Source organism: Pseudonaja textilis, chromosome Z, assembly GCF_049901715.1.
Source record: "Pseudonaja textilis isolate UNSWEBS1 chromosome Z, rPseTex1.2, whole genome shotgun sequence".
Lineage (NCBI taxonomy): Eukaryota > Metazoa > Chordata > Lepidosauria > Squamata > Elapidae > Pseudonaja > Pseudonaja textilis.
In genome coordinates, this window is record NC_142008.1 from 22,484,479 (window position 1) to 22,508,459 (window position 23,981).

Genomic DNA, 23,981 nt, shown 5'->3' on the forward strand with positions numbered 1-23,981 from the left:
TACTTTCAAACACAGTCCTCCATTTTTGTAAAATAAATTATGACAGCAGAGGCGGTATTCAGCAGGTTCTGACCAGTACTGAAGAACTGGTAGCAGAAATTTTGAGTAGTTTGGAGAACCAACAAATACCACCTCTGGCTGGAGATTTTACAGTATCCTTCCCCTGCCATGCCTAACAAGCCACGCCCACAGAACCAGTAGTAAAAAAAATTGAATCCCACCACTGGATGACAAGAAGTAATATGTACTGTAGTTTATCTGAAGTTGTATTTACCTATTTTTAAGAACTGCAAAGGATCAGATTTTACTATGTCCTGATACATAAAACCATAGAACTCAAAAAGAGTATAGTTTCTTTTTCATATGTACATATTTTTTTCTTTCTTCTTCCCTTTTTCCTTTTTTATGTCCCTTTTTCCTTTTGTTTCTGTTTGTTTTCTCCTGTTTCTATTTGTCATTTATATTCATTTTAAAAAATAGAAATGATATTTTAATAATATGTTAATTCTGATAAACATTTAAATTCTAATCTTGAAAGCTACACTATTTGCATTTTGGCCATTTAACATTTAAAAGTATTTTTCTTTGCAGATTGCAGCTACATTAACATTACCATTTGATGTAATAAAAACACACCGACAGACTGAACTTTGGGAACTTGATATTACACATTGTAAGTTTTTTTAAGATTCAGAAGTATTCTAGTACCATAATGTCTATTTGTCTATTTTAGTGTAGACAAAACCCTGTCTGTGGCCTCAGGCTTTTATTATTGATGTGTATAATATCAAGAATTAAATATGTTCAATCCTGGAATCTATGGACTGTGTTTTTACCTCTATAAGGAGGAAAATAAGATTCAGAAAATGTTAAATTACGTTATACATTTTTGAACAAATTGTTAAAACCTGAAGTTGTCATATTAAAAAAAGAACTTTTTCTTGTTTATAGTATACAACTTAGGATAGAAAACACAATGATTTTATTACAAATACTACTGTGAGAAATTTACTTTTAAATTTAGTATAGTGCATGACTTCTGATTATAAGGAATATAATAAAATGCTTGTTTTGTAGCTTTTGGACCTGTCATTTAAGTGGGCTTGTTTTAAATCTTATGTTTGTTAAAAACTGCCTTATAGTTAAAAGACAAGAGATGTTGAGAACGGTTTCTCACTGTATCTTATCTGAAAATAGTCTGTCAAGATTAATGTTATTATCATACCATGGGTGAAACAAAGTTGACATTAAATCATATTAAATAAGTGTAGAAAAATGAGATGTGTTTTCTTTTACTCAGCTCCACAGAAGAAAACTAGATCAATATGGGAAGTAATGAAGAGAATTGTGATTGAAAATGGATTTACTGGATTATTTACTGGTAAATTCTTGTTTGCTGCTGACTGTAAAATATTTTATTTCTACATATTATACATATAGCAATATCAAAGTTTTTACCACAAAATCTAAGAAAGCTTTTACCATATTGCAGATTTCCCAATAAACTATTTTGCCAACTTTGAAAAATAAAACTCCAAAATAAATAAAATCTTAGGGATAAGCTCAATAGATTAGTTTGCAAATATTTATTAGTGTCTTTGATGAAGTATATTGTTTTAAGTTTTTTTCCAATGTGTAGTTTTTTGTGTTACCTCATTTTTCAATACTTATAATTTTTCTTTTCCACAGGTATTATTCCAAGATTGTCAAAAATTGCTCCTGCTTGTGCCATAATGATCAGCACATATGAATATGGGAAAACTTTTTTCCGTAGATTAAATAAAGACAGAGATATGAAGAACTATTAATGTTGTTTCTGTAAAATTGAAATGATGTCAGTAGTTAGTACCCATAAAGGTCCACATAAATTGTATTTTATTACATAGTTTTTGCGCCCATTTTACGCCCAAGTCTCTACCAACATTATGTTCAGAGTTATTCCTTGATCATGCTTCAAACATAAAAATAAAGTTAATCTTGCATAAACATATGGGAGAGAAAAGATTGAAATAAGTATATGTTCCTGCAAAAGGAAGTGAGTACATAAACTTTAGAGCAATTTTCAGATACATACAGTTGTACCTCACTATTTGACTGCTCTGAAAGTTGTAGAATTTGGTACTTGACACATTTTATATTGACACATTTGGTACTTGTCGTTTGTTTTGTATTCAACACACACTCTAGAACTGCCAGTGGGTTTCACTGTCCTTTCCAGCCAAAATAAAGGGCCACGTGTTATCTCTGGCCCTATGCACATTCTCTTGTGGTCTTAGTTTCTGTAGTCAGTATTTTTGTGCTTTTCTTCTAATTATGGGTCCTAAGAAAAAGAAGAGTGATAGCATTGAGTAAAAAAGAAAATTCTTCGCACCACCAATGAGCAGAGAAATAATAGACAAATATGAGAGTGGTATTCGCCTTACTGGTCTTTCTAGGGAATACAATATGCCTAGAACAATATTATTAAGAATAAAGAAGTTTCAAAACACTTGAAGTTGAAAAGTTGTTGTTAATTTGGGTAAATAAAAACAAGAAGCAGTGAGTGACATTGTGTCAGAAAGCATGATATGTGAAAAAGTGAATCTGTTGCATGATGATCTTTTGAAAAACAAACACAACCAAGTGGTGAGAGTGTTGAAGTTTTTAAGGCTAGACATGGTTGATTTGATAATTTTAAAAAGAGGATTGGCATCGATAGTGTTGTGAGTCATGGCAAGGCAGTGAATGCTAATAAAAAGGCTGATGATGAATTCACTTGTGAATTTCATACAGGCTGATAATTTTATTCCCTACCAGTTTTTTAACTATGATAAGACCGAACTTTTTCAGGAAAAAAATGCCAAGTAAAACTTACTTCACAAAAGAGCAGAAGGCACTACCAGGCCACAAACCAGTGAAAGACATCCTATTGATCTGTGGGGATGCTCGTGAGGTCTTAAACTCAAACCTCTACTGGTCTATCATAGTGAAAACCTGCAAGTTTTCAAGAAGCATCAAAAGGAAACTATGTGGTGTGGAGAGCAAACAGCAAAGCTTGGGTCATGAGGCAATTTTTCACCAAGTGTATAAATAAAATGGTCCCTCAGTGAAAAAATATTAGCTGGAGAAAAATTTGCCTCTGAAAGATCTAATAATGGACAACACACATGCCCGCTCTCCAGGATTGCATGGTGACTTACTAGAAGAGTTCAGCTTCATTACTATAAGATTCCTGCCCCTTGTTAGTATTCTCACACAGCCCATGGATCAGCAAGTCATTTCAAATTCAAGAAGTTTTACTCCAGGGTGCTTTTTTAGAGGTGTTCTGAAATCATTTCTGACACACAGTTGACTCTCACAGAATTCTAAAAGAAGTATTTCAATATCCTGCACTGCCTTAACTTTACTGTTAAGTCCAGAAACTGACAGAGAAACTTTGAAAGCTTTGAGGCTGACCCTAAGCCTGCCAGCACAATGTACTGTTGTGCAGGTTATTATATCTTTTGGAAAATTCAGAGGTCTAGAGATCAGTGCTGCTGATTTTGAGTTAGGAAAGTATGAAGAGCTTAGAACTGAGAATCTGCATGAATGACAGCAACAGCAACAAGTAATGGCTAAAAAGATTTCAGATTATGAGATAAGGAAGGATGTCCCCAGTTCCTTGATAAATGTGTGGAAAATGGGCAGAAGTTCAGAAGGGGGAAGAAATACCTCCCAGGCAAAGCTTTGACAAACATAAATGAATTTATTCAATTACCAAACAATTTCACACTTTCAAGGAATTCTGAAAAGAAAACAAGCAGAGTGTCAGAATCTGGTGCAAGTTGAAAAACTGCAAGGAAAAAAGGGGCAATGTTGTGCAATGTGCAATGTTTTATTGGGGGACTCTTCTTCCAAACAACAGTCTGTATAACCTCTCCTGCTCACCATTCTCCTCCCACCATCCATGTAAGGACATTATCAAATGAAGACCAAGAGCCAACTCTGGGCACATCAGAGAAGGGCACAGGGAAGCACCAGGAAGACACTGAGGTCTGTTCACTTTGAGCAGAAAATGAATGGTCAAAGGAAGAAGAGAGGCCAAGAACTTTGGAGAGGCCATCAAGGGAATGACTAGAGAAGTGACTGGCTGGAGAAGAGAGTGGAGATGCAGATGCAGCTGGAGGGAGACCCAGTCAGAAATGCAGAATGGAGAAGGATCGCAGCTACATTCAGTCAGTGGGATGAGGAGTGGCTTCCTCCACCAGATCCTAGAACACATAGGACTGAACAGAGGGAGGCACAACAGAGTCAGCGAGGCTACCCACGAGGAAGCAGTCTCATCCCTCCCAATTAATCATACCAACACGCACCTATTTAGCCCAATGCATGGAGCACTGCAAGGTTGGAAATAGCTGCCTGTTTTTTCTGCTCTGCATGTGCTCCAACTCCATGACTCCAGTTTTTGTGACTTCAGACCTATTCCAGGAACCAATTATGTCTGGATTTCAGACCTGCTTCTCTCATTTTGGATTTGTGCCTTGACTTGGATTCATTGTATGTAGATTTTGAATTGTGCCGGTGTGTGTGGACTTGCAAATTTGTGCCTTTGCCTGTGGACTTTATAACCCTGTGCCTAGTTTGAGCAGGCTTGGACTCAGGAATTTTGCAGTTGATGAAAGGGGGACCAGTCGTAATGAAGTCTTTAAAACTCCCTGTGATATTGCACATGTGGACTGGGACAAGACAATCTCATTACAACATATACTTTTCTCAGTACAAGTAAAATGAAGTTTTTATTTTATTCAATCTTAAGAACAGTATTTATTAACTTTTAGATTGATTTCTCATGTAATGATGTACAAACCCTATTTTTACTTATTGCCTTAAAATATGCGTTGTCTTTGGTTCAGGAACACATTAAACTTAGTCACATTATTTTTATGGGAAAATATTGTTTGGTGCTCATCGTTTTGATACTTGTCATGCCTCCAGGAACCAATTATCAATGAGGTAAGTAATTTTTAATTTTTACAAATTAGTACCAGTATTTATGCCTTGGAAGAAAACTTTCAAGTGATTGGGAAAAAAAAATGACATATTAGGTAGTCAATGTTCGTATGTGTATTTGAAGAGGTTACAGAAGTAGCATGAACTAAATATTTCTGGTGCCTAATAGAATTTTCTAAATATTTAAAGAAAACATCTCTATATGTTACATTTTGTTATCTACCTAGTGTGTGTGTGTGTTTTCCAATAAAAAGCAAGTTTTCAGTATTAGAATAACTGTTGTTCCTAGCATTTGTCTATAGCACTGTCTTGCTTAGCAATAGAAATTTTGGGCTCAGTTGTCATAAGCGAAGGACTACCTGTATTTGTATAATAATTGTTGATAAAATACACTCATACTTTAAAAGAGCATGTTGTCTTAAATAATTAGATTCCAATGATAATGAAATCAGTTTCTACAGTTGATTTGGCTGCTTAGTGCTATTGAATGTAATCTGGGCAGTATTCCAGTCACCAAGAAATAGTACAACTATAGGTAGCATTGGTACAAAATGTTTAATGTATCTGCAATGTTGATACAACAACTCAACACATTTGCATAAATTTTCATTCTGAAAGCTTGGCAAGTTTTCAAATTCAAGGCAGTCTCTTCATGCACAAGCATCGATTCAATTGTTTTTTTCATACATACATTAAAATTTTTCATCGCAACTATTCCAATCAGTCATCAGCTATTATAAAAAACGTAACTCTTCTAAATCAACAACTTACTGAACCATACTGGATTTCACATACAAGCTTGTTAGTGTTAGTCTACGTTGTATTTCTCATTATGTTTTTAAACGATATTAATTTCACAAGAGATAACATGCATTAAATTATCAGGTAGCTAGTATATGTCATTTGACAAAGCAGGAGCTATTTCATTTAAAAGTTTAGCTCACCATATACGTTAACACAGTAAACTTACCAATACAAGATTTTGAATAATCATGTGCTTCCCTATCTCATTTGTTTCTCAAAGCAAGTCTTACTGGAGGCACATCATTTATTTAAATTATTAGTAGTCACACTGACAATTAAATTTCTGCACTTGTAGATACCCACATGTTGCAGCACACTAGTAAACAATGTACAGAACTTCTTTGGCACAATAAAGCATTTCCTCATACTCCTCAAAATTAGAGGTCCCTGTAAGTATGAATGTTTTACACAAGATTGTATTAATATACTCAACCATTGCCAGTAATGCTGGAAAATAAACTCTTACTCAATAGAATTGCACTTCAAAGTTTAAATCGCAAAGCTTCAAAAATTAAATAAAGTTTACTGTTACCATAGTTATTTGGCCCTCATTTTAAAATTTTATTACAGAATAAATAGCAAAAAATAGATTTGAATCAAAAAATTGCAAAATATTTAAAACATTTATATGAAAATTTAATGTAACATTTTCGTAGAGGTTTTAGAATGAACCACTATAATTGTAAATATTTTCTTTGCAGATTGAATCTAGTGGTTAAGAATATTTTTCCTTTATACTGGAGTTTAGTCTTAATTGTTAGTTGTTTGCTGAAAACATGAATATTGTTATGGAGTTGATATGTATCTTTGTTTTCAAAGACAGTTATTAAACAGTTTTTTAGGTTTATGGAAACAAAAAAGAAAGCATTTTTTTAAAAAGCTAGTTGACATTTTATAAGTCTTAATAATAAATTAAGGAATGCCAATTGAATGCAGACACAGAAGTTTCTTTTTGTTTAGACTTGTTCAAGAAGGTGTTAGTCCAGGACTTGTAATCTCTGTTGTAGGACTTGCAAGATATTCACTCGATTTCAAGCTGGTGAGAGATTTGTAACTTGCAACTGATGTCAAAGAACCACAAAGGCCAAGTAAGGAAGGAGTGTCTTCTTTCCCTATTGAAGAAAGTTTTAACTTTTAGTTTAATAGTAGTAGTAAACACATTATGAGATGTTCTGGGCAGGATTAAATAGTTCTCCTTTCTCTAGATCTAGATAGTGGTTCACCCACTGCTATTTCAAGAAAGAAAATAGCATTGTGTACTTCACATTCTTCTTTCAAGCTCCTATTATATGTGCTGATGAGTATATAAAATCATACATTGCAATGTCCTTTCTGCAAATGAATACTTCAGCTTCAATCATAACAATACAAGAACACACAATAGATACAAACTCAAGGTTAACTGCACCAAACTTGACTGCAGAAAATACGACTTCAGCAATAGAGTGGTCAATGTTTGGAATACTCTACCTGACTCTGTGGTTTCTTCCCCAAACCCCAAAAACTTTAACCTTAGACTGTCTATTATTGACCTCACCTCCTTCCTAAGAGACCTGTAGGGGGCGTGCATAAGCGCACCAATCGTGCCTACCATCCCTGTCCTATTGTTTCTTTTTATTTTTCCTATAAGTATCTATCTCATGTATTCAAAACTATATTTATTCTTGTACCTGTATCTTGTAAGCGATTGACAAATCAGATAAATAAATAAAATAAATAAATAAATAAATAGATCTTTCACCCAAACCACTGCTATTTCAAGAAAGAAAACAGCATTGCATACTTCACGTTCTTCTTTCAAGCTGCTATTATATGTGCTGATGAGTAGGGACAAACTCATGGAGTTTCCCGTGTACGCAACATGACAGAATCAAAAGCAAATCACAATACCAGAAATATGCCTATATTTTTCAACATTTTATTTTTTTCCTCTTTGCCTGTTTATTTTCAAATAAGCACTTTTGTTGAAATACCAGCTCTGCTATATCCAAATAAGCTTAGAAAGGTTAAATATTTATTTACCCTAGACAACCCATGACTCATTGGGCCATTATTTCAAAGATATTTCCTTTCCTAAAAAGAGAATCACCACGGGCAAAAAAAACCAGTGGGAACAGGAGTGACTTTTAACTTCCTGGTAATCCTGCTAGGTTTCAAAGTATATCCAGCAGGACTACCAGATTCTAATTTGTTCCCTACCATCCGTCTGGTAAACTGGCAAGGTTCGTTTTTCTTGCCATGTCCATGTATATACCCGAGCTAGACTATGTTGTTCCTCTATGTCATGTATTAGAATTAGAATTCTTTTATTGGCCAAGTGTGATTGGACACACAAGGAATTTGTCTTGGTACAAATGCCCTCAGTATACATAAAAGAAAAGATACATTCATTAAGAGTCAAGAATCATAAGGTACAACACTTGATAATAGTCATAGGGTACAATAACCAATCAAATCATACTAGGAAACAGTCAATATAGATCATGAGGATACAAACGACAAAGTTACAGTCATACAGTCACAAGTGGGAGGGGATGGGAGATAAGGAGTAATGAGGTAGAGTAATAATAATAGTGCAGACTTTGTAAATAGTTGGACAATGTTGAGGGAATTATTTGCTTAGCAGAGTGATGGCATTCGGGAAAAAATTGTTCTTGTGTCTAGTTGTTCTGGTGTGCAGTGTTCTACAGTGTCAAAATTTCATTTTAATGTGTGCCGGTTAGTGTATATTCAAAGTGACAATAAAGATAGTCTAAGTCTACTGTAAATTCTAAGTCTTGCCGCTTTGACTAGCTGACTATCCTTCAGCAGTCTATTGTGGGATTAATCTATCCAGCCTCTGGTGGGCTAGGGTAGAACTTGTCTACCTGATCTCCAGTGGCTAAAGAAGGGGCTGGTCTACTTGATCTCCAGAGGGCTAAGGCAAGACTAATCTACTGAATCTCTGGGCAGGGGCACAGTAGCAGTACTGAAGACCACAAATTTGCCATTTCAATCCCATGGAAGTCATGGATCCTGGATTTTGAACTCATTCTGTAAGTTAGAGGCACCACCGTTCAAACACTGTTGCCCTACAATATACTGTTTCACCCAGTTAAAATTTATAGGCATGAATGTTTTAATAGTATATAATAAAAACTTTAAAAAGTTAAATAAAATTATTTTTAGTCATGGGGAATTTCTAGCCTCAACATCCTTTACAAGATTCCTCAGCTTTACTCCAAAGCTGCTTCCCCATTCTACCAAGCAGAGCTCTGTTTAGGTTAGGGAAAGAAAAGAACATCTCATTGGCTTTTGGTGATGAGCTAACACAACTACAGTGTTTTATTCCACAAGACAAAGCAGTGTCAAAGGTGTTTCAGTCCAGTCCATTTAAAATACCAGACTTACATTGAAATTTAGGTTTATTTTATTTTGTTTACACAAACTGTCCAGCAATTCTATATTTTACCATAAGATGGAGTTATATTCATTATTAAAAATATGTTTTCAATATGACAGCTTCATATTAATTTCAGATCCTGCATTATAATCAATATGAGGACAAATGCTGAAGGATTGCAATTAGCTCTCAAAATCAAAGCTGAACAGACAGCAAAGGGATTAGATACATAGAAATCTTGCATAGATTTGTATTATTTATGCAAATTATATAAATTATACTGTTCTACAAAAAGTAAGAAAAAGCAGGGATTCCATATTCCAAATACTGTCTGAATAAATGTACCTATATTATTCTACCACAATATATACATTAATATCACTACAAATCAGGCAAGTTTAGTTTCAAACCTTCATTAGGGACCAGAAAACACATAAGGTAAACAGATTACAAATAATACATTTATGCTACCATTTATACTAAATTCATTCAACTGAATTTAATTTTGAATTGCAGATTTGTAATTCTCAAGCTATATGTAGAACAATTGAATAGTCTTAGGTATACGTGGAAATTAGTCATTATACACAGATATTGGGATTATTTAACTTACCTTCACTAAGTAAATTAAGTCCATCTTGCTTCTCATCTGCATCTGGTGGATTACCTGGATCCAGGGATGTCTGAGAAAAGCTTACATCAGCAGAGAGCTGATCCAGGCTGTGATAACTCTTTCTGCAATATCAGTGATAATTTATTTCATTACTTTTGAACTGATATGCAGGAGAAATAACTATTTTTTTCACAATTTTCTAATTCCAGTATATCTTTATATACAACTATACATTCTTTAAATTTTCCCCCCTGCCTGTCTCCCAAAATGTGTAATACAATATAGTTCATAAAATTGGAAAAAAGACCATTAATACTATACTAATGAACCCTGAATCCAGTCCATAAACTTTTTTTTAAATCACACTTTTAAATTTTTGCTTATGTTTGATTCTGCATTTTGTATTATTTTAATAGTAGTATATTTGCTATTAGTGTTGGCTTATTTTATGTATTTGAATTTTGTTTGTATATAACTAGCTACAGACTTATACAATATATTGTTCCAGTTGCTATCAGCTCTTAGTAATTATTCAAAGTATCTAGATAATTTGACTGAAAGAAATACTTTTTCTAATAATACTTACAAAAAGTTTCAACAAAATTTCTGTGTTGTTAATATATCATTGTATATTGCAGTAGGTGGTACCATAAAAGCATACATGTGTCACATTCAAAAATCCAGGATACAACTAATGCAGGATACAACTAGTGCATTATTATTTATGCCTTTTATATCATTTGCCTTTACTGCATTGAACTTCTACACTGTTATAATTGGATGACGCTGATGTATTTAGACCTGTAATTTTGTTATATGTACTTCTCTCTGTGTATATGTATGCCCTCAGAGAAACACAAAACTGAAAGTGAATTATGCTAATTGTTTATAATATTTTGTCTTTAAAAATCAAAGTACTAATTTATTAATCCACATTAAATATGCATTTAAAATAGGCTAATCCAGTGAAATATCCTCTTTGAAATATATTAAATTCATAACAACATAGTAAGGGCTGAACTTTACTTTCAATACGTTGAATGTATAAAATTGTGGAAGGGTCATTGGCATATATGTTTGGACCTGCTCCATAATGGCCTCTTTTTGGTTTAATATTAATAGATATCTTAATAGTGTATTGGGAAGATAAATGAGATACAAAGATACTGATGTAATATTGAACTATTTTCATATATTTGGAATTCAACAATATATGGAGGACATAATTTATCAAGCATGAATTATAGCTAGAAATTATTGAAAATACATTCAATCCTGATGAAATATATTCATTTTCTACTATCAGCTTGTTTGGTATTGCCATCTAGACAGTGTGATCCACATTTTTTCATGTGGTCAATTTGTTCTTTAATAACTTTAATTTATTTTATCATGAGTATTCAGAAAAATATTTTCTCCATTTAATTTTGTTCTAGTTTTGTTTTTTCTTTACTATAAGCAATATTTTTTTAAAGTCAGTCTTTCTAAAGGATATATGAATTTTAAAAACATTACTTGACCCCAAAAATTAAAACTTTAAACACAGTGAATATAAACATAATCAGATCCAATTTCTTTAAAACTGTATGTTGCTTGGATGCAAAAGGCACTATTTGAGCAAAGGGTTACCCAAACCAACATCTCATTTATATTCCAAGTCTTTTTCCAATTCATAGTTCTAAGTGTAATTAATCTTTAATATATAAAATGAACAGAAAATAATAATATTTAAATAATAATATTAAAATAATAATCACAGCTACACTATCACTTCCTTACCAGTCACATGATACTATTTTAACCAATTGGAACCTACTGGTACTACTACTACTTTCCTTGTTGTCTGTCTTGTTTTTGCCTTTCACAAAAAGGAAGCACATGCCATGTTGCAAAAGCAAAGATTATCAGCTCATCTCCTTTCACAATAAAAAAATACATGTTTTTTTTTACAAAATATTACATTAAATATAGTTGTAAATTATTTCAATTATTTTTCCTTGAAAAGCAAGGTTTAATAAGATAAAACATAACTAAGCTGTCAAATATTTGATTGTAATACTAGCCCTAAATATTATAAAATCCATCCATGACCAATATAAACTTGTTGGCACTATGTTGGCATAAGTAGAGGGTTAATAATTAAATGGAGTTCTTTAAATCTAACAAAAACAGATGAAGTTCTTATATATTATCAACCTATGGCTGTCTATGGAATTCAAAACTATTAGATGGCTAATCTAAATTATTTAAATAAAGTTAGACACATCAATGGAGAATAGCTCTATCAATAGTTACAAATAGCTATATATTATTTATTATTTCCAAAATAATTGTAAAGTGTGGCAAGACAGTTCGAAAGGTGAACTGTCCCCTACATTGCCTGTTTTGAGATGTTCTAGACTCATGTAATCTTCAACATTGCAATACAAGAAACTGATATAGATAGGTTTGGGGCCTTATTGATAAGGATTTCTTTTACTTTCTTACATATTAACCAAATCAAAATAGAGTTCCTAAGTTTCAAGAAAATGTTGAGAATCTCCCAAAACATATATGCATAAATAAATTGCTAACATTATTTAAAACTATCTTTAAATGTGTGTCTTAAAAAATTATTTATCCACACTTTCATATCATCCAACAAAATATGGTAAGCAGTAATGGCTGAACTGCAGTTTATTGATGTAGAAATCTATATTTGTTTCAAAGAACTCAAGAAAACAAGTAGCAACAAACTCTAAACTATGGTTGAGATAGAATACATCTGAATACGACTACAGTTTTGGTAATTTTCGTTATTAAAAATCAAATATTCATCTTGATATGCATTAATAATAAAGAACCTCATGTTAAACAGTCAATAATATCCTAATGGGAATTTGTACCCAAAATTAAATAGGAATACTCTTATAAGCATGTTTAAATGATCTTAATTATTCTAGTGTACCATATATATATTACCCCAAATAATTTTTGTTCCAACAATTTTAGAAACCCTAACTGAAGATTTTAGCATACTATTAATATTTGTTCCAAATTGAACTAATGCTCAATTAATCAAATACCAGTATTCTCTGATGCACAACATGGTACAATATGCTTAATTATACCTCAACACTTTGTCAGGTTGGGCTAATATGGAGTTGTTAAATTTTAAAAGGAAAAACAATGCAAATCTGATGTAAAATTTAAAGCCTGCCAAAACCTTAATGCTGAACAAAGTATAGAAATCTATACTAAATCTAGAGTTGGGTTATCTCTCTACAGTTCTTTTTTTTAAATATGTTTTTATTAAATTTCTATTGTTTCAACATAAAACATCATAGTTTCAGCAACATTCTTGACATCTATACAAGTTCTTATCTTAAATATCTTAACACATTGTATTTATATTTATCTAATATTAATTAATAACTAGCTGTAATCGTTATTCCCATATTCTTATATAATTTACAAATTTACATTTTACTTTCTTAAGGTTTCTTACAGTTAGATTTCTTGTTGTATTTTTTAGTTCTGTTTGCTAACCAATCATACCATTTATTCTAGATTAGGAAGTATTCAGAATAATCTTTTTCTTTCAATTTCAACATTAACATATTCATTTCGGCACTTTCTGTTACTTTTTCTAATATCAGTTCTTCTTTAGGAGCATTGGTAGTTTTCCATACCTGTGCAAAGGCTATTCTGGTGGCTGTTGTGATATGTAACAATAAATATTTTATTTCTTTTAGTATTCTATCTTTAATAATTCCTTAAAGGAAGGTTTCCGGTCTGAGTTCAATCTGATAACCAGTAATTTCTTGTAGCCAGTTTTTAATTTGAATCCAGAATGCTCTGGTCTCAGGGCATAGCCACCACATATGATAAAATGTACCATCAACCTTCTTAGATTTCCAGCATTTTGAGCCTGTGTTAGGATAAATTTTTGCCAATCTCATTGGGACTAAATACCACCTGTAAAACATTTTATATATGTTTTCTTTGTATGCTGAGGATATAGTTAATTTATAATTTTTGTTCCATATTTTCTCCCATTCCCCATTTTATACTGTATGCAAAATTCTGAGCCCATGCTATCATTGTAGCTTTCACTGTTTCCTCTTCCATTTTAAAGTCTAATAAGTATTTGTATATTTTGGTCATGAATTTTTGTTCCGGTCCTATTAAAATATTGTCTAGTTGGTTTTGCCCTTTATCAAATCCAAAATCTTTAAAAATATATATATATTTATTTTGGATTTGCAAATATGGCCACCAATCAATTATAATTCCATTTTCCTTTACTTCATGATTTGATTTTAATTTTCCTTGACTATCTAATAGTTCCCCATAGCTTACCATTTTCCTTAAATCTAATCTATTTGGGTGGATCATGGCCTCCATGGTTGACAGCCATAGTGGTATTTCCATATGTTTATTTTTGATATTCTTCCATGTTGTAATCAATGAACCCCTTATTAAATGGTGGTTAAAATAGGTACATATATTACTTTATCTCTCTAAAAGTTCTTAAACATTATCTTTGATCCAGTATGTTTCTAATTATTGTTAGTAAAGCCAAGCTTGGAAAAGATTCACATAAGAAAAAAACACAGAATAGGCAGTATCTGAACATCTTGCAAGCCTTCCACTATGTTTGCACAGGGTTGATATATTTCTCAAGGACAGCCATTGTCACATGCAGTGCTCTCAAAAATTATGCAATGTGAAAATAATTTGAATGTTACTTTTGCTTCCCATCTTCTAATGTAGCAGATAATAAATTTTCTGAACAATTTGCATGGACAAGCAAAATTAACAAAAACAACCTACTTACACAAGAAGTGGTTTACATTAATAGTAAATCACTTTGTGCTCATACAATAGTGTAAAAAATGTATATTGAATACTATATAAGCTATTTGTATTACAGTACTCTAAATGTGTTTTAGGGTAATGAAATATTTATCACAAGTATTTCTGCACTGTTTTAATAATTAGGCAGCCTTTGTTTGTCTGCTGAGATTTAAAATTCTGATGGATGAGATATGCGTGTGGAGGAAGGTGAATGAGATTTCTGGGATTTTAGAAGCACTGCACAAATATAACAACTTACTCATCCCATTGCTTATTTTGCTTTCCATAAAGCAGCGTATCCAAGGCAACAGCATTAACATCCAGAGCTCCTGGGGAAGGCCACTGATTGGTGAGATGGGTAGTTAATTCTTGTCTTGATCTTAAATCATTATTCTTTAGCACAGTTCTGTAAACACATAGTGAATTTCATGCCATTAAAAGTAATATCTTAAAATAAAGGAAGAAAATAGGCTGTTCTTGAAAGGTTTTCCTGCTGGCATACTAAAGCATTTTCTCTCAAGAGATTTCTCAATCAAAAGTTGGCTCTTGAAGAACAGAACTAAATTCACATGACACTACAGTATGGGATTTTTTTTGTATTATACAGGAACAGATGATCTGTCAATTACAAATATGGAAATAAACATAATAAATTAAAACAGCTTACATGGTTTACCACATTTGACGCTAAGCAAACTACCAATATTGCTAATCTAAGTGCTAATTTATAGAAGAGCCCTCTATTTCTCTCCCTTTTTTCCAAAACCTAAGTTTTATTTCTGAATCAAGAACAGAATGTTCAAAACAACTTCAATAGTTGATGTGAAGTAATGAAGTACCTATTCATATTTATTTCAAATGGGATGGGGAGGGAAGAATTGCAGGATTTAAATGCTGCTTTATACAAACAAGTTGGTGCAGCAAAATTAAGATGTACAGGATTTCTATATGGGTAATTATGGCAGAAATAACATTGTTTGGTGCCCTAATATTTTCTTTTTAAAATAACAATATAATTTAATCCAAACAAATAGGCTACATCACATTGTGCAATGTTATTCTTACAAATTTGAAAAAAAGTTTAAATATTTTGGGAATTGTATGTATGTGTATATGCATTATTAGATATACACACATAAACACATACACAAACAGATGCATCATTGTTTCATTTCTATGAGCTATATATTGAGCTATATGTCACAAAATCTAAAGTAGGAAGAAAGCACTCTAAGGTACAAATAATTTTTCCCAATCTCATGACTGTCCCTTTAGTCAGAAATATCAAATCTCAGTATGAGTCTCAATAAAGGCTATCACTTGGGAAAGATTTAGAGTGTTTATAACTAATAGTACAACCACAGCTTTATTACTTACCAGTACTATGAATTCTCCTATTGGGTAATCTCCTTCACATATCCCTCTCTATGGAATGAGTTGTGATCACCACCTTGACGACTCAGATCTGTTGAAATTTCAAATGTCATGGATGTGAGCCCATGTGGTGTGTTAACTGTCTTCTAATTTCATGTTAGTAGATAGTGTTAGAAAGTCCCTAAAGCAAGCAAACTAACACAAACACAGCATGCTGAGGAAATCTGAGTTTGCGGATTTATGGAGGAGATAACAATAGTAGAATTCACGTTACTGATATGCAGTCTTTCTGCTGATGACGGTTATTTACCAGGCTGTCACCCTGAGACAACCTCCCCAATAAGAATGAAAAGGGAGAAGTGTGACAAGTGTAAAAAAAATCCAGTTAGTTTTGGGTGCAATTAAATGTTCCAGATCAACTTCATATATTATAAATGGCTTCATTAAATATCAGTTACATCTAAATCACTAACTATTTTTATCTATGTTACCACAAATCAATTTATTTTTCTCTCAAATAATGACTGAAATAGTTTTAAAACTCTTGAAACATTCAAATGTTCAATTTGTAATTTTAGGGAAATGTCCAAATCAATAACTGGAGAACTTTTGCATTTAATGCTTTAGAATTTCATTTGATGCTGTTTCAGTAAGCAATTCCCAATTTCAAAATATTTTACACTTTTTACTTTTAAAGTAATATAAACTAGTAGCTCCTTAAATAAATTCAGATTAATTATGTCCATTTTCTTTCTGCCTTATATATTTGAAAATGTTATAATTTATAATTATAATTTATATTATATTATAAAATTATAATTTCTTGTACAGGTATTCTTACAATGTTCTATCTAGAATAGGCATCCAGTCTTCGTGAAAGATCAGACTACAGATTATAAATAATATAAAATGGTGCAAGTAGACTGCTATCAAATGCAAGATACTTTGATGCTTGCACTGAAAGGTCTACACTGGATGCTAGTTGCCTACTGGCCCAGTTAAGATTCTAGTGCTGATTTATAAACCTCTTATGGCTTGGTTTCTGAGAAATCATCTCTTTTTCTAAATCTGTCCAATGACTTAGATCTCTAGAAGATGCCCTCTGTTACCAAAATCTGTGTTGTACATGGGGAAAAAATCCTTTTATGTAACTGCCAAGCTATGAAATGCTCTTCCTGGCGAAGTCCATTTCCTCCCGTCTCTCCCAATATTTAGAAAAGTCATAAAAGATAGAACTTTTCATTAAGATTTCATCATAAGCTGATGCTGATTTTGTTTTTATTTTATTTTATACTTTTGTTCCAAATTACCTTTAAAAGTTCATATAGGTACAAAGCAGAATTTAAAATCAGTCAATCAGTCAACCTTACTCAGAATTTAATAAAAGGACAACAAGGGATCATTTTGGACAATTTAAAGTTGCTGTAATGTAGTGGTGTGCAAACCACTATTGATAAGTTAGCCCTCAGTTTAATTTTTGTGGGCTGTTACAATTTCCAATATTACACCACAAAAATATTTTTGGTAAAGAATCAGTTATGAGCAGCTAATTTTTGCTGTTTTTTCCTGAAAGAAATCAAAATTCTAAAATAATGTCTGCATACTACCTAAATTGCTTTTTGTATGTATTTGAGGTACATATATGGCAGGTGCTTAGTTTTTTAAAATTATGAGCTTTATGCCAGAAGAGATCTGTGTGTTTGAATATGTGTTTGGGACATCATCAGTTTACCTTTAGAATTCCAATTAGAATATACAACTGCAATTTAATTATAGTTTGTTCATTCAAATTTGATAATTATCATTTGTTACATAAACAAAATTTTGTACCTATATATTTTTTTTTTTAAAAAAAAACAAGTACAGACCAAGTTTAAGCAATGTTTATCAGGAGCCAGTACAATCAGGAGCCAGTATAGTGATGAAGGATAGAGGAAAAAGTAGGGAGAGTCCACTCTCAGTCCCAGAAACTCACTGAGTCTTTCATTCTCAATTTAACCTTTCTCACCGCATTGTTGTCATGGAGAGCAAGGAGAAACTCTACTTGATATACATCACACACACACACACACACACACACGTGTGTGTGTGTGTGTGTGTGTGTGAGAGAGAGAGAGAGAGAGAGATGTATTTACAATAATGGTAAAGGAGGCTTACAATTTGTGATCAAAGTTACAGTTACAACACTCCTATGATCATGATTACATTTTGGGGAATTGGCAACCCATTTGTACTTATGACCAGTTGCCAAGTGCCCTGTCATCATGTGATTGTCCAAAAGGTGATTTTTCAAGAGGCAATTGGACTTTCTTGCTTTTCTTTGAAGACATTTCACTTCTCATCCAAGAAGGTTCTTCAACTGGCTGGATGGTGGGGAATGGATTTATATTTCTTGCAGTCAGCTGGTCATTTGCATTCTTTTATAGAGTCATTGAGGCCACTTGGAGGTTTATCTATGTCCTCAGGTTCCCTTGAGTAGTGCAAATGGGTGTAGAGCCTTCTTGGAACCGTTGAAAGGATTGAGTTGTACAGCTGTGTTTTCTGCAAGATGTTTTCGGCCCTGTGTCTCTTCACTGCTGAACACAGGCATAGACTGGAGATTACTGTGTTGCCTCCATCTCAAACTAAACTGCAAATGGTTCCCGTAGTCTGCATTTTTTTTCTGGAAATCCCTTCATACTCCTGCACCATTTGAGGGAGATCATCCAAAAGTGCATAGTGCAGAAAACATCCTGCAGAAAACATAGCTCCACAACACAGTCCTTTCAGCAGTTCCAAAAAAGCTCCACATACATTTGCATTACTCAGGTGATCCTGAGGAACAGGCAAACCTCCAAGTGGACTCAACAACACCCACACCTGTAGCCCTTATAGACAGAAGAACACTGACACTGACATCCCCTAAATTCTCTTGAAGATATTACCTAGCCTGGTAACAAAACGTTTGGAAACCAACCCACAAGCTCGGACAGTGAACCTTCACCTTCATCCTACTATACCCGAGCTACAGATATTTGCCACTATTGCAAATTTAAATCCATTCTAATATCCCCTGTGTTGGATTTTTTTAAAAAATGAAGCAAGGATGTGATCAAGTGATAAAAGAGATAGAGACAGTTATGATTTGATTCAGAATTAAATAGAATTACATGAGTTACAAGTCTACTATGACAATAAAATCCAAATCTAATGATGAAGTCTTTAAATCAGTGGTTCCCGAAGTGGGTGATACAGCCCCCTGTGGGGGGCGGGGGGGATGCCTTAGGGGGTTGCTAAGAGGCAAGGGAGCCGGCAGGGGGTGCTGGAGGTGGGCCCCACGCAGGGCACAACTCAGAGGTGGGATTCTACTGGTTCATTACTGTTCCCAGTAGTTTGGAGAACCGGTAAAATGGGCCCCTGGCTGGCCCTGCTCCTCTCCGCCTGCTCTTCCATTCAATGCCCAGTCAGTCCTTATTGTGCACGCGCAACATCACACGCATGCACAACAATCACTGACGGCCACAGCGGCACGTTGGAGAAGCAGAGCAAGCAAAGCTGGAGGCCGGTAATTTTCACTGCAAAAAGCATCCAAAAACCGTGGGGTTTTTTTGGTGCAGCTGGACTGCAGCTGTACCGAAAAAAACACACGGAATCTGGAAGTTTTTTGCAGTGAAAATTACCGACCTCCATCTTTGCTCTGCTCCTCCAACACGCCACTGCGCTCAATGAGGTGGACCTGCGGGGCTGGTGCCTAGAATGCGGCTGCAGCGGCACTTTGGAGAAGCAGAGCAAAGCCAGAGGTCAGTAATTTTCACTGCAAAAAATCTCCAGCTGCCACATGTTTTTTCGGTGTAGCTGCAGTCTACCCGCACTGAAATAAATACGCGGTGGCTGTAGGCATTCGTGACAAGGATGACGTAGCTTAGCAGGGAGCCCAGCAACAACAATGGCTCAGCCCTGGCTTGCCTTCCCTGGCAGCCAGCCATGGGAGGAAGGTAGTCACAGCCGTGAAAGAGGCAGTCTGTGGAGGAGGAAACAGGGAGATTAAGAGCTGGGGCCTCTGAAAGGGGAAAAGGGGTGATGCAGGATTAGCCCAGGCCTTTGACAGATTAGGCCATACCTTCCTGGGCAGAAAATAGGTAGATAGGTTAAGTAAGGGATAGAGAGAGGGGGAAAGAGAGAGAAAAAAGAAAGAGAGAGAGAGGGAAAGAGAGAGAGAAAGAGAGGGGAAAAAGAGGGAAAGAGACAAGGAACAGACAAGAAAGTAAAGAAAGAAAAAGGGAGGAAGGAAGAAAGGGGATAGACAAAGAAAGAGGGGGATGGAAGGAAGGGACAGAAAGAAAGATAAGGAAAGAGAGAGAGGAAGAGAGGAAATGAGAAAGAAAGAAAGAAAGAAAGAAAGAAAGAAAGAAAGAAAGAAAGAAAGAAAGAAAGAAAGAAAGAAAGAAAGAAAGAAAGAAAGAAAGAGGGAGGGAGGAGAAAGTAAATGGGATATGGAAGGAGGGAGGGAGAGAAATAGAGAGAGCGAAAGAGAAAGAGAGAGAGAAAGAAGGGACAAGAAAAGAAAGAGAAAAAAGAAAGAAAAGGGGAGAGAGAAAGGAAGAAAAAGGATAGAGGGGGGATGGAAGGAAGGGACAGAAAGGAAGGGAGGGAGGGAGGGAGGGAGGAGAAAGTGAATGAGATATCTAGTCCAACCATCTGCTCCAGCAGGGTTAGAAGGGTGTGTGTGTGTGTGTGTGTGTGTGTGTGTGTGTGTGTGTGTGCATGGCTGTCAAAACTCCAAAAACAGGCCAAGTAGCTCTGGGGAGGTCAGGCATAAATTAGAACACTTACTAAGCAACCAGCCATTAAGCGAGGACCGCTTATATTTGGTTGGCCAGTCACATGGCCATGCCCACCCAGTCACATGACCACCAAGTCACGCCCACAAATTAGGCCATGCCCACAGAACCAGTTATTAAGATATTTGAATCCCACCCCTGGGTGGGGGGCACTGAGGATAAGTTTGTAGCACCAAGGGGGCGGTAGACTGAAAAAGTTTGGGAACGAAGATTCTTTGTTCCAGTAAATGCCTTTCCTCTTTTCTTTGCAGCCTGCCTCAGAGAATCCTCCAATTCACCAGAGTCCCTTAATTCACCAGAGTTGTTACATTTGCAGAAATTCAGTCCAGTGGGTATTATACTTAAACCTATTCATATGCACCATTAAAATCATGATCTTTAATTCAGTTGTCCATAAGTTATTTTGTGTAATTGTGCACCACTAACTCAATATTTTTGTAAAGTCAGTTATGTTGTGTCTTAATTCATTTAATATGCTTTGGAAAAAAGACTGCTGTAAGATTCCTGGAATTTAGATTCCCACCCTTGTTTTATAAAGTGTATGATTTTTCACACTATTCTCCCTCTGTGTGTGTGTGATGGGACAGTGGTTAGAATGAAGTATTGCAAGCTAATTCTGCTGACTGCCGATTGCAGCAGTTTGGCAGTTCGATTTTCACCAACTCAAGGTTTGAGCTGGCCTCCAAGGCCTTCCATCCTTCCAAGGTTGAAGACCCAGATTTTTTCAGATAATATGCTGACTCTGTAAACTGCTTAGAGAGGGCTGTAAGGCACTGTGAAATGGTATATAAGTCTAAGTGCTGTTGCTAGTGCTAGTGCTCCCACATATACAGGATAACATATCATGATCTAAATGAAGAACGATGATTAATAACCACCACTAAACAGATCACACAGATCCAACAAAGCCACTTTAAGGAATGCAGTTGCCCCTCAAAACATGAAGCTATTTGAATAGAATCAGGATGAGACAGAACTAAGACAAAGCTCTTTAAGTGGGGAATGGCAAGAACTTGCAATGTGACTGTACAAACTATAACACATACAGTATAATTCAAGAATACCTCTTCAGGAAATTTCAAGGCACCTGGGATGATCTCATTGCAACCACATCAAAAGCAGTTAGATGATTAGCTTCCTTAAATATTGAATAGTAAGGTCTATATAATTATTGAAATATAAGTACTGAATAATAACATATATATATATAGATGCTTTATTTAAATTAAATTTGCATATTAGTGATTGCCTGATCTCTGTAAATGCCATATACTAAATCTCTCCCTCTCTCTCATCTCTCTCTCTCTCTCTCTCTTTCACAAACACACACACACACACACGTGCATAAATATTTAAAATGATGCTCACAGAACACAGAAAGATCTTACACAATTCACCACAGCTTCAACAGATAAGGAACTAGAGCAGCTGCCTTAAGGAACCACTTTTGTGGCCAATGACCTCTTGATTCAGTATAGCCAGGGCTGTCTTAACAGCTTTATGGGCCCCAAGCAAAGCAGTGTACTAGGGCCCCTACAACAACTAAGCCATATAGTTGTTGCATTTATATGATACAAGGTGTCTTGAAGGGTTAACATACACAGATTAGTCTGGGGCCCCTATTCTCATGGGCCCACGGGCAAGTGCCCATCAGACCCATGCATTGACACAGTTCTGAGTATAGCACAATCCAACATTTTCAGCTCAATTTATAAGATGAACTACAGTATATTTGGTTCCAATGAGCATTCTTCATCAGGCTCAGAGCATAAATAGGACTCTCTAATATTCTCATTTAGCAAAATATACCTGAAATCACACTTACAGCATATCCCTCAAATCAACAGTCATGTGTAAGTACTAATATAACTTTTTTTTTTCTCTACATAATTTAGGTTGTGAAATCAGCATAACATGCACAATATGATTCAAAATCCATTTGTCATAGAGCAAACCAGAGAGGTAACTAAAACAGAGGTATTAAAGACAGGCAGTAAAATAGATACAAAGTCCTTTAGTACTTGCAAATTAGGAACAATGTATTTCCCAGTTGTTTGGTACTTAATGAGTGGTGTAGAACTCTGAATTTGCTTTCCAAAATATATTTTGAGTGCCATGGTATAGGAACACTGCATCTGTATCACAATATACCACTTGCACCTTTTTTTGTAGGATTATGCAACAAACAACAGCTACATGTTCTGGAAAGCTACATAGTAAATTCCAGCAATATTAAATGAGCTACTGGAATTACAAGAAGGGACCTTAAGTACAGGCTTTTCAATCCTATAACTAAGCAATGTTTATTCATTGAGATTTACATCATATCTTTAGGTAACTCCTAATAACTTCCAGCAAAAAATAATTTAAATTTCATCTTCCTATGAGATAGCCTGGAGAATATCCCTGATAAGAGTGTCTTAGGAGCAGGCCACAAGGGAGACCACAAAAATAATGTTGTATTTTCTATTAAGATTAATAAAGAGATACAAAAAAAAAAGCAATAAACTTCTTAATGTAATGGGGTCATTTCTTATATATAAAGCCTCCTCATTAGATGAGGTCTCCCCCGCAATTATGGATTTATATGTAGTTATTTCAGACTATACATTTATGCTTTATTATGCATTTTTAATTATTACTACTTATTTTGATCTACACTGTCCTGTTATATGTTGAATACAGCAGCAATTGATTAAATAAACAACTACGCTATTTCTCTTTCCCTCCCTTTCTATCTCTGTTACTCTCTCTTTCCTTCCCTCTCTCTTTCCCTCCCTCCCCGTTTTCTTTCCCTTCCACTCTCTTTCTGTTTCCTTCCCTCTCTTTTTCTCTTTCTCCCACCCACTTTCCCTTCCCCCCCCTCTTTTCTTCCCTTCCTCTCTTTCCCTCCCCCTCTCTCTCCCTGCTCTGGGGAGGGGGGAAGGAACCCCTGAACTGGTGCTGGATGTTGGGAATCGAAGGCTGATGAGCCCAGGAGCAGCCTGCCGAAGCTCAGCTGGCTGGCAGGGAGGCAGGGCACCCCAACACAGGCAGCTCTGACATCTGGGAGACGAGAATGAGCAGGGTCACATTGTGGCTCCATGTCATAATGGGCTCCAGGAGGAAGATAGGATCCCATCTTCCCATTGTGGAAGTGCACTAAATTTCACTGTGCTGTGCAAGGGGAGGGATGGAGGCA

At 34.9% G+C, this 23,981-nt stretch overlaps 2 protein-coding genes across 10 annotated transcripts in view; one reads left to right on the plus strand and one right to left on the minus strand.

Moving 5' to 3' along the window:
- SLC25A40 (solute carrier family 25 member 40) overlaps positions 1–1,873 on the plus strand; it is a 31,651-nt gene extending 29,778 nt beyond the window's left edge. For 6 of the 7 annotated variants that reach the window (XR_015740302.1, XM_087917498.1, XM_087917500.1 and 3 more), the window contains 3 exons: positions 592–673; positions 1,301–1,381; positions 1,690–1,873. Coding sequence is in view for 6 of the 7 variants with exons in the window: in XM_087917498.1 (XP_087773624.1) it covers positions 592–673; positions 1,301–1,381; positions 1,690–1,808 (282 nt within the window). In the remaining variant the exon portion in view is untranslated. The remainder of the gene's footprint in view (positions 1–591; positions 674–1,300; positions 1,382–1,689) is intronic. The other variant, XM_087917502.1, reaches the window with a different exon arrangement.
- Positions 1,874–5,504: 3,631 nt separating this feature from the next.
- RUNDC3B (RUN domain containing 3B) overlaps positions 5,505–23,981 on the minus strand; it is a 44,040-nt gene continuing 25,563 nt past the window's right edge. For 2 of the 3 annotated variants that reach the window (XM_087917504.1, XM_026716160.2), the window contains exons 9-11: positions 14,866–15,012; positions 9,768–9,889; positions 5,505–6,884 (exon numbers count right to left, since the gene is read on the minus strand). In XM_087917504.1, coding sequence (XP_087773630.1) covers positions 6,739–6,884; positions 9,768–9,889; positions 14,866–15,012 — 415 coding nt within the window. In that variant the 3' untranslated portion in view covers positions 5,505–6,738. The remainder of the gene's footprint in view (positions 6,885–9,767; positions 9,890–14,865; positions 15,013–23,981) is intronic. The other variant, XM_087917505.1, reaches the window with a different exon arrangement.